General features: G+C 51.5%; 1 protein-coding gene across 1 annotated transcript; it reads right to left on the reverse strand.

Annotated features, from left to right (window-relative positions):
* Positions 1-375: 375 nt before the first annotated feature.
* Positions 376-13170, reverse strand: Unc119b (unc-119 lipid binding chaperone B). The gene is made up of 5 exons (XM_021163600.1): positions 12862-13170; positions 8421-8534; positions 5087-5198; positions 4796-4968; positions 376-3329 (listed from the first exon to the last, which is right to left on the reverse strand). The coding sequence occupies exons 1-5, from the start codon at positions 13103-13105 to the stop codon at positions 3217-3219; spliced, it is 756 nt and encodes a 251-aa protein (XP_021019259.1). The 5' UTR covers positions 13106-13170; the 3' UTR covers positions 376-3216.
* Between the last annotated feature and the right edge of the window lie 645 nt (positions 13171-13815).

Below are 13815 nucleotides of genomic sequence, written 5' to 3' on the forward strand. Positions count from 1 at the left end.
TCACTTTGTAGACCAGGCTGGCCTCGAACTCAGAAATCCGCCTGCCTCTGCCTCCCGAGTGCTGGGATTAAAGGCGTGCGCCACCACGCCCGGCTGGTAAGCCTGTCTTAAGGGCTGGGGCAGTGGGGCGTATGCTGCTGAAACAGAAGAGCCGCCACCCTTTCTCCATCCATAAATGTTTAACTCTTAGTCCCTGAGGAAAACCTACAACAGAAAAACTTAAAGAAACAGGTGACTCTCAGCTGTTCCTCAGTTATAAACCAGTGACACCCAAGTCAACAGAAACAGAAATGCCACAGCCAAGCTAAGGGACTGGGACCCCGCCCACCTCCCAAGCCCTCAAAGGCCCAATCAGGAGGCAAGACAGAGTGAACATATTGTGAAAAATCTTTATTACTGTTTCTTGTGGTAAAATAATCTTATACAAATAGAATCACCTGATTTGTTTTGGACTGAGGATTTTAAGGACAGAGATGTTTCCTATTTCTGTGAAAAATAGATTTACAGGGAAAATGGACTTTCACAACTTGAGTGACAGCATCGTAAAGGCCATGATCCCTCACGAACAAGAATGCGCCCACCTCGTCCAGACTCCCTGTGGCTATGGTGCTTTGGACATGGAATGTGGATGTTTTCAGAATCTGAGTCTATGGCCCACCCTAGACATGGCAAAATGCTGTCCCTAAGGACTGGAAATCAGATGCCCGGGGCCAGGAGAAGCTTCAGAAGGCTCCTATGAGCCAGCGATGGGCTAACCTGAGATAAGAGCTTATGTCAGCCCAAGTACTGGCCGTCTTTATTCCTGTTTTTACGGTTTAGAAGGGCAGCTCAGCCCCTAACATGGGGCAAGGATGGAGATGGAGCAGAACTTTGCCTCATACCAGGAAGGGTTCAGCCCAAGGTGGGGACGAGGTCCCCAGGGGCTGCCATCCTCTCAGATTACTGTTCTGGGCATGGGGCATGCCTGACCCCCAAGCAAGCACTGATTCCCTCTTCCGGTGCATCACAGGAAGCCACTGTAGCCACTGGTGTTCTTGGACAGTTTGACTTCTGACTCGGCTTCTGCTTGTTCCGTTATTTACAAAGTATGACTTCCAGTTTACACAAGTCAGGCACAAAGGTTGGAATTTCAAACTCTCTAGCAAGCAGCAAGCTGCTTCCCTAAGCAGCCAGACACGGACCACTGGCCCTTCAGAAGCTAAAGACTGCTCCATCCTACCAGGATGACTGAGCACCCGGCCTCAGTGTGCTCTGAGAACAGGCTGAAGGGAAAGGGGATGCAGCCCTTCTCCAGCCAGTAGTGTGGCCAGCTCCTCCATGAGGGCTCTCCAAGCAAAGCCAGCATGACAGGCAGGAGACAGCGTGCCAGAAAACAGGAGCGTCCCAGGGTGCGTGCTACTGAGCTAAGACCACGCAGCTCTCGGAAGCACACGCTAGGCAGTATTTACTGATACACCGGGTACCAAACACTTCCCAGACTCTGGAATACAGCAAACACTGTGAGGCTTGTCAAGAGCATGGAAAGCTCACCAGACGAGCCACGTGAGGAAAGGCAGAGAGACACTCATGTCTGTATGCAGGTGAGGGAGATTGGCCCCGCAGCTCCCAGCAGCACATGGGGCAGAGCCACACTTAAGGCACCTAGAGTTGGAATGGACTCCAGTTCTGAGATCCACTGGAATGGTCAGGAGGTGCCCACCATAGGGCACCTGGGCCCCCCATCTATCTCAGTGGGTAAATGCAGTGCAGCATGAAGGATAACTAGGCTTCCCCGTCCCGAAGCCCCCGGAGCACAGCATCACAGCACTGTCAGGTGCTGGCCCGGTACAGGGCATGGGTCCAAACCCAGGACCACTAACACCCTAGAAGACAACAGCGACACTGGCCAAAGCACATCCTTTCTCTCAAGTACTCTGGGGCCCTGGTCTCATCACAGGTGACATTACAGGTAACACGGTGCCTCAGAGACACTTCATGTACACCCGCCCTTCCAGCACTTCATTCAATGACAAATGAACCCCAGCCACAGCATCCTAGAACTGCCCACAGGGACAACCTAGGGAGCCAGAGAGGTGGGAGTCAGTCAGTGGGGATCTGAGGACCCCTGAGGCACATCTAAGGACTGCTCTGACAGACAACCTCAGCCTATGCTGCCCTTCCCAAACACTCACACATGCAGCAGTCTGGGGCAGGACCATGTGACTTCAGCAGAAAGGCAAACAGACAGGAAAGCACTCCTCAACATCAGATTGCTCTAGAGGCAATCCCCACCCAGAGCCTCTCTTCCAGGCTCTCTGGATACAGAGTCAGCTCTCTCTAAAGCCCCAACTGTGCCTCTCCCACGAGCCACATTAGCCTGGGAGCCAACCAGTCCTATCACAATCTATCAGCATCCTGGGTTCTAAATACTGACGTTGTAAAAATCCCCAAAGAAGTCTGAGAAGGAAGAGCGCAAAGCACAGAGTGCACACTAAACTCAAGAGAGACACCATGTTCTGTGAACAGAACTGCCCAGGGCCACGGCAGGACATGGTAAAAGTCATAGCCAGGGGAGCAGGAGGGAGGCTCATGGTTTCTAGAGCAAGAACAGAAGGTGCCACCAGGCTGAGACCGTGGTCCCTCCTAGGCCTGGCTGTGGCTTCTCAAAGGCAGTAAGAAGCCTCCTCAAAACCTTATCTTTGACTCTGGTGCTACCTCCCAACCCAGTGGCTTAGCCCGGGCTCTGCCTACCCCAGTCACTCTTCAAGTTTCTTCCAGTTGGCCTAACTGCATAGGCAAGGACAGACTGTGCCAATGGCACGGGATGAGAGAGAAGTGAGCTGCTCTCCGCTGCCCAAAGCACCCAGGAACCTGCAGGGGCTGGGAACCTGTAGCCCAGCCCAGCACAAGCCTTCTGGCGGACAAAGCTGTGCCTGGACAGTCAGGCTTGTCGGGATAAGCAGTGCACAGCTAAGACTATAGAGAAATAATCTTTTATCTGGATCCCGGGAACCTTACCCTAATCTTTTACTTCACTATAATACCTCTGTGACCTAGGGGGCAGGGAACAAACACTGGGAAGAGAAACTGCTGGCTGGCACTTCCTTGGAGCACAAAACCCCACCAGCTGCAGCTTCCTGGACCAGGTTCGAGGTGGGTGTTGACGGGCGGCAGCTGCGATTCCTGCTCGGTGCTCATGGTGGCGGCAGAGGACCTCCCTGTCCACTCCCGCAGCGGTTACTGGCCTCCGTTATAGGCATAGTCCGCCTTGTTGTGCATCACCAGCTTGTTGTCAACAAAGTAGAAGCTGTCAGAGCGCGTCTCATAGGGATTTTCAATCATCAGACGAACTGTGAGGAAAGAGCAAACTCTGTGAGTCTGCCCCACAGCCAGGCAGAAGCCACTCGGCAGCCCTCCAAAGACAGAGCAGCGCACTGCAAAGCTTGACTGCAAAAGAATCCAGGGAGCCTGGAGGGCACCAGATGGACCGTGACGTCCAGTTCTACACCAGGATGCAATCAACTCTTTAGTCATCCCTAGCCTCATCTGTCTTGCGGTTTCCTAGGAAACAAACTTCTCCTCAGTCACGCCCACTTCTTTCCTCCATGCTCCTGGCCAGCCCAGCAGTGAGCCCTGCTTTTGGCCTGCTGCGACCTCTGGATATTCCAGTAGAAACCCAGAGTAGCATGATGCGCCTCTGTACCTGCCTCTTTGGGTTGTCTGGTTTGTGAAGAAAGGATCTCACTGTACCCCTCTGGCTGGCTTTGAACTCAGAGATTTGCTGGCTTCTGCTTCCCAAGAGCCAGGGGGCACCACCATAACCAACTCACTTGTTAATTTTTTAAAAATTACTTATTTTATGTGTACAAGGTTTTTGTTTTGTTTTGTTTTGTTTTTTGGCTGCCTGTAGATATCTGTACACTACATGTGTGCTACTCTCAGAGGCCAGAAGTGAGGTTAAAGCCCTGTGAGCAGCTCCGGTGTAGGGACTGGGAATGGAGCCCAGGTCCTCTGGGAGAAGAACCACGCTCTTCCCCACATCTCCATCCTCCTACTGCTATTGGCCTGCAAGCCAAAAGAACCTTAGGTGCCCAGTCAGAGGAACAGAGGGGAAGCCACTCTCTAGAGAGGCCCATTTGCCTAGGGAACTTCTGGCTGTCTGTCTAAGCCCTCACCCTCCCCTTTCCACACTGGAAGAAGGTGAATACAATTCCAGTTCCCTCTGCTTAGCTCTGATTTAAGAGCCCAGGGCCATCTCCCAGCCACAGGGAAAGGCATCTCAGGTGTAAGAAGTGTCAGCCATGCTCAGTTCTCTGTGCTCAGCCGGGCCACAGCAATACAGTTTACACTCCAACTCAACTCCACACCCTTGGACGGTTTGCTTTCACCAGTTGATCTAACCCTGCAAGCATCTGCACCTCCAGGTCAGCTCGGCCAGAATGAGATACTGTCAGGACAGCTCGCAGGCACCCCACGTGGGTGCTGCTGTCACAAGAGTGGAGCACCCACTCCAGAGCATGCAATCGTCAGGGACCTGAGACTGAGAGAACACACGCCATACTGCAGTAAGCAGGGCGAAGTGGGGCTGTGTGCGACAGTGAGAGGCCTTAGTGACTCAGCCTGGGTCCTCAGAGACAGAAGACAGGAATCTGAGGTCACATGACCTGACACACAGCAAGCCACACTTCGCTCTTGTGCAGAGTGAGGCCACTGGAGCAGGTGGTGGTCAGAATCTAGCTCAGAGAGAGGGAGGGAGGCACGGAGGTAGGTGTGTGTGTGTGTGTGTGTGTGTGTGTGTGTGCACGTGCGTACGTACTGACGTCCTCGGAGAGCTGCGGGAACTCGTAGATGTGCTCACACGTGTTTCTGCTGCTAGGGATGCAGAAGCCGAAATCAAAGTCAAAGGTCTTCAGCAGCCGCTCCCGGAAGTAATGCCGCTCGATCATCCGGAAGCCTGTCACCGGCCTGTCACCCACAGTGAACTCTACCCTGTAAGACAATCTCTCTGAGATTCTTCATCTCCTCACCGCCAGCCTCAGCCCCACAGAGCACATTCTTCCCTACGATAAGCCAAATGTTCTGCCCTCAGAAAAATAATAGCACTCACGTGGCGCCAACAGTCCGGAGGCGGAGAAACGCCGGTGTGAACTGATACCGAACGAAACGGCCCACACTGATATCCACGTCGACGCTCTCCTCCTCCGCATCCTGGTCTTGGTCTGCAAGAGCACAGAGCTGAGCCGTGAGCACCCACGAACCCACACAGCACACCACCGACTGACAGATCACACTAGTTACAACCCTACAGCCCTGCTTCCTGGGCACAGACTGGCAACAGGCTGTACCAGGCTTCAGGCAGCCCCGTAGGGAGGAGCCGCTCCTTCTGATTTCACAGATGGTTTCACAGAGGAGGGCACTGAAGTTCAAAATGCTAAGTCATGCCCAAGCCCAAAGTTCCCAAACAGGTAAGGGATTGAGCAAAGTTCTGAATGCAGGTCCAGCTGACCAAAGTTAAAACATTATGCGATTTGCCTTATATGATTTGGGGGGATGGGCATGTCCTGGGGTGAAATAATAAGACACAGGCTGAACACAGGCTATGACTTGTGTGACTCTGATCCCACAGCAAAGCCCATGCTGACTGAATCAGAGCACCAAACTCTAAGCAGGATGGGAGGTCAGAGAGGGCTGAGCATGAAAGAGGCATCCTGGGAGCACCGTCTGATTTCCAATAACGACCCTGACTGACCAAACACAGGACGCTCGTGTCTACTGCAGGCCACCCTGACCCACTTCTCTGACCACCTGGAACCAGCACGTGGACTGGCATGTGCTCCGTGCCATCCCCTGGTCCAGCTTACTGCTGATTCCACATAAAAGATCTACAATGGTCACAGTATTGAACGTGGAGGGGAATTCTCTACACATCTGAGCACCCAGCATCTCTGCCTGTGATGTCCCAGGGGTACTGGCGCGCTGGCCTGGTTTGGGGCTTCTACCTACAGGGTAAGGGCCCAAATCCACTGATGTGATTCAAGCCCATCAGAGCAACCCATACAGGAGGGCACTCTGGTGTGAGCAAGCGCTCACGGACTAGGAGGGATGAAGACCACACACCTACAGCCTTTCTGGAGGCTTCTGTGCCTTGAACAGGGCCAGAAGATGACAGGGGAAACACAAGGCCCGCTGAGCCAGGCTGGTGATCAAATTGGGCTAACACTTTCCTAGCAAGTCTGCCTGTGTGTTTTAGTGTTTTAAGCCATTTAAGTGCTCCGTTCATGAGAGAGCCGCAGCTCGGAACTGCCTTTTATTTCTCTGAGATGCTAATACCTCCCTTCTCAAAGAATCGCTGCCTCATTCTGAGCCACAGATCCAATGAGAAGAACTTTGCAAATTAAGTTTTATTAGGGGCTGGAAAGATGGCTCAGTGCTTAGGAACACCGGCTGTTCTTCCGGTGGACCTGGGTTCAATTCCCACCACCCACATGGCAGCTCACAACTGTCTGTAACTCCAGGTCCAGGAGACTCAATACACTCACTCAGACATACATGCAGGGAAAACACCAATTCACATAAAATAAAAATGAATAAATAATTTTAAAAAAAGAGTAAGTTTCATTAGAGATCCCAGTTGAAAGGCCCGTGGATGGCTACCCTGTAAAGGTCGTCAGAGACCGGAGCTCCCTCCTCATTACCCACACACAGGGAGGAGAGAACCAATACCCACAAGCTATCCCCACCTCCTTTCTGCCCCAGCACGCAGGCACACATGCACCCCATACTCACATAACTACAATAAAACTTACACCAGCCCAGAAGCTCCCTGCAGCTCCGCTTACACAGCAAACGTGAGGCTAGCTCGAGCCACACGCGATTGTCTCCAAATGAGAAAATCAAGCAAACAGAGGGAGGTAAAAGAATCAGTTCTCGCCGGGCGTGGTGGCGCACGCCTTTAGTCCCAGCACTCGGGAGGCAGAGGCAGGCGGATTTCTGAGTTCGAGGCCAGCCTGGTCTACAAAGTGAGTGCCAGGACAGCCAGGGCTACACAGAGAAACCCTGTCTCGAAAAACCAAAAAAAAAAAAAAAAGAATCAGTTCTCCTTGTATCAGAGGGTAGATGGTCAGAGTCCCCAGGCTCATCTTTGTCACATAGAGTCACAGAAATGTTCTCACGGAGTCTGTCGTACACTTAAGAATAATCTTTCTTTTTTTTTTTTAAAGATTTATTTATTTTTATTTTATGTATGTGAGTGCACTGTAGCTGTCTTCAGACACTCCAGAAGAGGGCATTAGATCACATTACAGATGGTTGTGAGCCACCATGTGGCTGCTGGGATTTGAACTCAGGACCTCTGGAAGAGCAGTCAGTGCTCTTAACCGCTGAGACATCTCTCCAGCCCAAGAATAATCTTTTACTTAGAAAGAAAAGAGACCGACAGAGAAACAGGCAGACCATGGGGCTGGAACACTTAGTGTTCTTACAGAGGACTGTCAGGCAGCCGAGGGATCCAACACCCTCTTCTGGCCTCTAGCGGCTACTGTACTCATTGCACAAACCCCGGAGGGACACACTGGGGCACACACAGTTTTGGGTTTTTTGGTTTTGTTTTTGTTTTTAAATCTTTGGAAACAAACAAAACAAAAAAGACAAACCATTAAAGCAGGGCTTGGAAAGAAACCGAAAGCACTGCTTACAGACAGCAAGCAGTTGGGGACACTGCCTTGCCGCCCAAGGCAAGGGCTCAGGGCGGGCAGGGCACGATTTCTTCCTACAGTTCAGTCCAGCTGCAGCGGGGTCAGTAGACACTACAGACAGCGTGCAGCACTGAACAAGCACAGGGGCTTAGGGGATGGTCCCGTGGGAATTCTGGGGCTCAGCTCCCTCTCAGTAAAAAGTGACTGAGCCACTCACAGGGACAAGATGACATAAGGCAATTCACTAAGGAGCCTGGACGGTGTCACAACACAAGAAATGTCAACTTCCTGTGCTGGCTGCGGTGACTGTACCTGTAGCACATGGTAGAAGGCGCATGTCATAGCTCAGGGACATCCTCAGCTACATGGCAAGTTCTGGGCCAGCATGGGCTACATAAGAACCCAGCCAGTATCGCTTCTCGGCCTTTGGCTAAGATCAAGTGTAAGAACCCGGCCAGTGAGATAGCTCAGTGCACAGAGGTACCTGCCACATACTCTTCTAGAAACAGAGAACCAACTCCACAAAATTGTCCCCTGGCCTCCACCTGGTACACTCAAACACACACACACACACACACACACACACAGTCACACACCAGCCTTTTAATAAAGTCCTAAACTGGTATGCAACTGGCAGGCAAGCTGACAGGAAGTGATCATAAAAGTGGCACACACTGGTGTCCCACAAACTCTGGGCTTCCCAAGGTCCTTTCTTCCCCAGCTTGTGACCACAATACCCAGGCCCACCTGAGATGCACGGCTTGGCAATCTCAAAGAGAACTGTCCCCGTCTCCAGATCTCGAATCTTGAAGCGGGTAAAGTCGATACTGTAGACATTGTCTTCTGGTTTACACAGGTAGTCTGAAAGGGAGAGACCAGTGTCATTAAGTAATCCTCCAGAGTCACCCTCTATTTCATTCACTGGCTTTAAACAAATGTGCTCTTCTATGCAATTCACTGAAAATGTTCCCCAAACACCCCCTTGTTGTTTTTTTTTTTTTTTTTTTTTTTTTGGTTTTTCGAGACAGGGTTTCTCTGTGTAGTCCTGGCTATCCTGGAACTCACTCTGTAGACCAGGCTGGCCTCGAACTCAGAAATCCGCCTGCCTCTGCCTCCCGAGTGCTGGGATTAAAGGCGTGCGCCACCATGCCCGGCCCCCTTGTTGTTTTTAAGGTTTATTTACTTCATATGTATGGGTGCTTTGCCTGCATGTGAGCACCACACTCATGCAGTGTCTGAAGAGGTCAGAAGGGAGTCAGGTCCTCCGTGTCAATTACTGTTGGTTGTAGATGCCATTTGGGAGCTGGAACTAAACCAAGTCCCCTGAAAGAGCAGCCAGTGCTCTCAACCAATAAGCCATCTCTCAAGGCCCAAATGTTTTCTTTAAAATTTATTTAACACTAATTTTATGTTATGCATGTCTTAGTCACAGTTCTACTGCAGTGAAGAGACACCACGACCAAGGCAACCCTTAGGAAAGTATTAACTGGGAGATGGGTTAGTTTCAGAGGGCTAGCCTGCCTATTATGGCTGAGAGAGAACATGGCAGCACACAGAGGTAGAGTGGTGGTCCTTCCCTTCCTAAGGTTAAAGGACCTTTAACACAGTCCTCATGGCCTGCTGACCCTAACCAAAATATTGTTTTTGCTACTCCATTACTGTATCTCTGCTACTGTTATGAATCATAATGTAAATACCTGCTTTCTGGTGGCCTTAGGTGATCCCTTTGAAAGGGTCATTAGATACACACACCCCCAAAGGAGTCTTGACCCACAGGTTGAGAATCACTGCGCCAGTGCAACAGCTGAGAGTCACATGCTGCCTTCTGTGAACTGTTGGAAATCTCCAAGCCAACCCCAGCCACACACTCCCTCCAACAAGGCCACACCACCCAATCCTTTCAAATAGTTCCACCCCTGGTGACCAAACTTTTAAATATATGAGCCCATGGGGGAGTCTTATTCAAAGCACCCCAATGTGCATGTCTGCCTCTATCACACGGGTACACTGTCTGCAAGGAGGCCAGAAGAGGAGGCCACATCCCCTACGACAGTTATGAGCCACCATGTGATGCTGGGAATTGAACCCAGGTCCTCTGGGAGAGCAGCCAGTGCTCTTAACCATTAAGCCACCTCCGCAGGCCCCAAACATCCTCTTGTATTATCAAAATTAGGAAGAAAGGGCGAAAGGACAGAGAGCTAGTTCAGAGATAACATTACATATGTATCGAATTGACAAAGAATAATTTTTGTTGTTGTTGTTACTGAAGATAAGGCTTCCCTGTGTGTAGCCCTGTCAGACCAGGCTGGTCTCAACTCACAGAGCTCCACCTGCCTCTGCCTCCTAAGTGCTAGGATTAAAGGTGTGCACAATCACTGTATGACATAGTTGGGGTTTTTTGTTTGTTTGTTTTAGTTTTTTTTTCCTTAAACTTGTTTATAACTTGTTTACTTGTATTTCATGTACAATGGTGTTTTGCCTACACATGTGTCTATCTGAGGGTGTTGGATGCCCTGGAACTGCAGTTACGGACAGCTGTGAGCTATCATAGCTGCTGGTATAGACAGGTTCTGGGAAGTGAACCTGGGTCCTCAGGAAGAGCAGTGCTCTTAACCTCTGACCCATGTCTCCAGCCTGAAATTTTATTTTATTTTATTTTATTATTATTATTATTTTGGTTTTTGAGACAGGGTTTCTCTGACTGTCCTGAAACTCGCTTTGTAGACCAGGCTGACCTCGAACTCAGAAATCCACCTGCCTCTGCCTCCCAAGTGCTGGGATTAAAGGTGTGTGCCACCAACGCCTGGCTCCAGCCTGAAATTTTAAAAAATATTTAAACACATACTGACTAAGAAATAATATAGGGGCTGTTTGCCAACTGTATTAAAAAACTGATCAACCTCTTCTGGAAAAAGCCAGGTTACAAGTAACTCGGCTCTCGCAGCCGTACAGCGTATGACGTGAGTACTCCACTCTCACTGTACCCAAAGGGCTACGGACAGGAAATAAGCAACAGAACTGTCAGTGCGCACAGTTGGATAATCACATGTAACAAGGGTTTAACACCTACTTCAACCACTTAAAAGGTTAAACCCATTCTTAGTTTTTCCGCCTGCACAAAAGCATGCATACATTAGCAAGGCCGAAGCAGTGCCTCCACCAACCCAAGGAACCCTAGTCAAACCAAGTCACAAAGCTGCCGCTGCCTGGGCTGCTGGTCCCCACAGCATCTCTCCCAGCCCCTCTGCACCACCTTAGCTTGCTCTGCTGTGTCGGCTGCTTCCTGTTCCACAGGCAGGTTGGTCTCCAGTGAGGTGGTACATGGCAGAGCTACTATAACCCCAAAAGCCTGTGGCAGAGGCTCGGTGTCTATGGGAAGTGCTCAAAAAACAACTTATAGAAGAGAATGTTAGCATTCTGTCTATATGCCACTCCACAGTTACCTGGCAACAGCCAGGTAGGCCTGACCCACTATAAAAGGGGCTGCTTGCCCCCTCCTCCCTCTCTTGCTCTCTTGCTTCTCTCTTGCTCTAGCTCTCCCCTTCCCCATTCCCTTCCCTCCCACCTCTCTCCACGTGCTCATGGCCATGGCCAGCCTCTACTTCTTTACTTACTCTCTCTCTCTCTCTCTCTCTCTCTCTCTCTCTCTGCCTTTCTCTGCCTCTACCACCCTCTTAACTCCCCTCCCTATGCCCTGAATAAACTATGTTCTATACTATACCATTGTGTGGCTGGTCCCTCAGGGGGAAGGGATGCCTTGGCATGGGCCCGCTGAGACATCCCCTTCCCCCATACCTCACTACACCCTCAAAGGACCTATTCTATACCTCTTTATCTTTTTATAAACACATCACAGAAGAACTTAAGAATGATAAAATCCAAAGGCCACTAAGCTCTGGCTGTGGCTTCCTCTAAGAACTCGAAGAGATGGGAAAGGGACATACATCAGGGGAGACCTGAAGTGTCCTTAGCATATCTGTAGGGCCAGGCATTTGACAATCCAAGACACCAGTGAAGCTCACAGGATGTTAGTGGTCAGGTACTAGCCATTTCTATACTTTCAAATCCCCCATGAAAACAGAGAACTGAAGCAGCTTTTTCACTGTTCCGGGACGGCAGAGCATGACTATCTACAGTTGTTTTGGGGCAGAGGAAAGAGTGTCCCCACCCCAAACAGTGTTCGGAAACTGGGTCACCAAACATCCCAAATCAAATTGAAACTATTTTAGGAGATGGAGGCTTCCTTTTGCACAGGCTGAGCCAGTTAATAGCCACTTTCCCTCAAACTCCATTTCCATGAGCAACCTGAACTACACCTCACAGCCCCGGGGGCCCCAGTGAAGCAATCCAGCGGACACTCTGACATCCTTCAGGGAAGCAGGGTTAGAAGTCTCCAGGGCAGGGAGGTGAAGAGGGCAAGCCAAGGCTAACCAGGTGACTGCAAACTCCTGGGGTGGGGGTGGGTGAGGAAAGGGTGTCAAGTCAGGTCAGGGCTGGACTGGGCAGCTTCCAAAAGGCAGAGGTAGATCATCAGAGAGCAGACACGGCTCTCTTCCCACCATCCCTTACACCAGTCAAAAAAGACTTAAAAGATGTAAAAAATCGTACTCCTGAAACCCTGACCAACTGTAAATTCACTAGAAAAATTTTTTTCAAGAGCAAGAAGATCCCCGTATCGGTTTCTACAAACGCTCAAACTTTTAAACTTTTTCTTGGGGGGGAGGGGGATGTGAAAAAAAAAAATGCAACCAAGTTTAAGTCTGCAAGGAACGCAACAGCCACGTGTTTGACGGAAGCACAAGCTACCTGGACACAAAGGGTCCCCGACCCCAGAGGGGACCGAAAGCAAAGGTCGAGCGGGGAAGGGGCTGTCAGGAGCCGGGGTCCGCAGGTAGGGGCTCTATCTGGCTGCGGGAAGCTGGGGTTGGTTAGATCAGCAGGATGGATGGGCAGGAACCCGGCTAAGGGCTGGGGTCGCAGGTACAGGGGTCCCGCCGTGGGCAGGGTCGGTCGGACCAGGCCCAGAGACGCTCGCCGGGTCTGGGAAGCGGGGCCCTCAGCAGCACGGCCCGAGCAGACCCCGGCGTCGCCAGCACCCGACCCGGCCCTGCCCGCCGAGCGCTGCCAGGCCCGGTGCCCAGGGAGGGCGCGGCTCGCCCGCCCGCCCGCCCGCCCGCTCGCCACTCACTCTCGGTGACCCGGTTGAGGCGTAGGACGTGCTCGGGGCGGATCGTGTCCAGGGCGAGCAGCTCCTGCTCCGTGACGGCGGCCCCGGGGCCGTCGTCGGGCGTGTGTGGGGGCCCCTGGCGCCGCGCCTTGAGCCGGTTCAGGACGCCGCCGCCCGCCTTCTTCTTCTCCTCCTTGCCAGCCACCAGCCCGCCGGGCCCAGCCTGCGAACCCGCAGTCGCAGCCTTCGGGTTCGACCCGCTCATCGCTCCACCGCCAAGATGGCCGCCACCTCAGGGGCGCCGTAACTATGGAGAGCGGGGGCGGGACCCTGGCGCCCGGGGCGGGGCCTGTGGAGGAGCCGCCTCCTGGGAGGTGCGAGAGTGCTGACCTGAGGATCTTCACACTCCAGTCAGTCTGGATATTTAAAACACATGCTTTTATTATTATTATTAGATATTTTCTTTATATACATTTCAAATGCTATCCCGAAAGTTCTCAATACCCTCCCTCCGCCCTGCTCCCCTACCCACCCACTCCCGTTTCTTGGCTCTGGCATTCCCCTGTACTGGGGCATATAAAGTTTGCTAGACCAAGGGTCCTCTCTTCCCAATGATGGCAGAGTAGGCCATCTTCTGCTACATATGCAGCTAGAGACACAAGCTCTGGGGGGTACTGGTTAGTTCATATTGTTATTCCACCTATAGGGTTGCAGACCCCTTCAAGCTCCTTGGGTACTTTCTCTAGCTTCTCCATTGGGGACCCTGTGTTCCATCTTATAGATGACTGTGAGCATCCACTTCTGTATTTGCCAGGAACTGACATAGCCTCATGCGAGACAGCTATAACAGGGTCCCTTCAGAAAAAAAAAAATTTAAGATTTATTTAGTAGCCGGGCGTGGTGGCGCACGCCTTTAATCCCAGCACTCGGGAGGCAGAGGCAGGTGGATTTCTGAGTTCGAGGCCAGCCTGGTCT

Source organism: Mus caroli, chromosome 5 (genome assembly GCF_900094665.2).
Source record: "Mus caroli chromosome 5, CAROLI_EIJ_v1.1, whole genome shotgun sequence".
In the NCBI taxonomy this organism is placed as follows: Eukaryota; Metazoa; Chordata; class Mammalia; order Rodentia; family Muridae; genus Mus; species Mus caroli.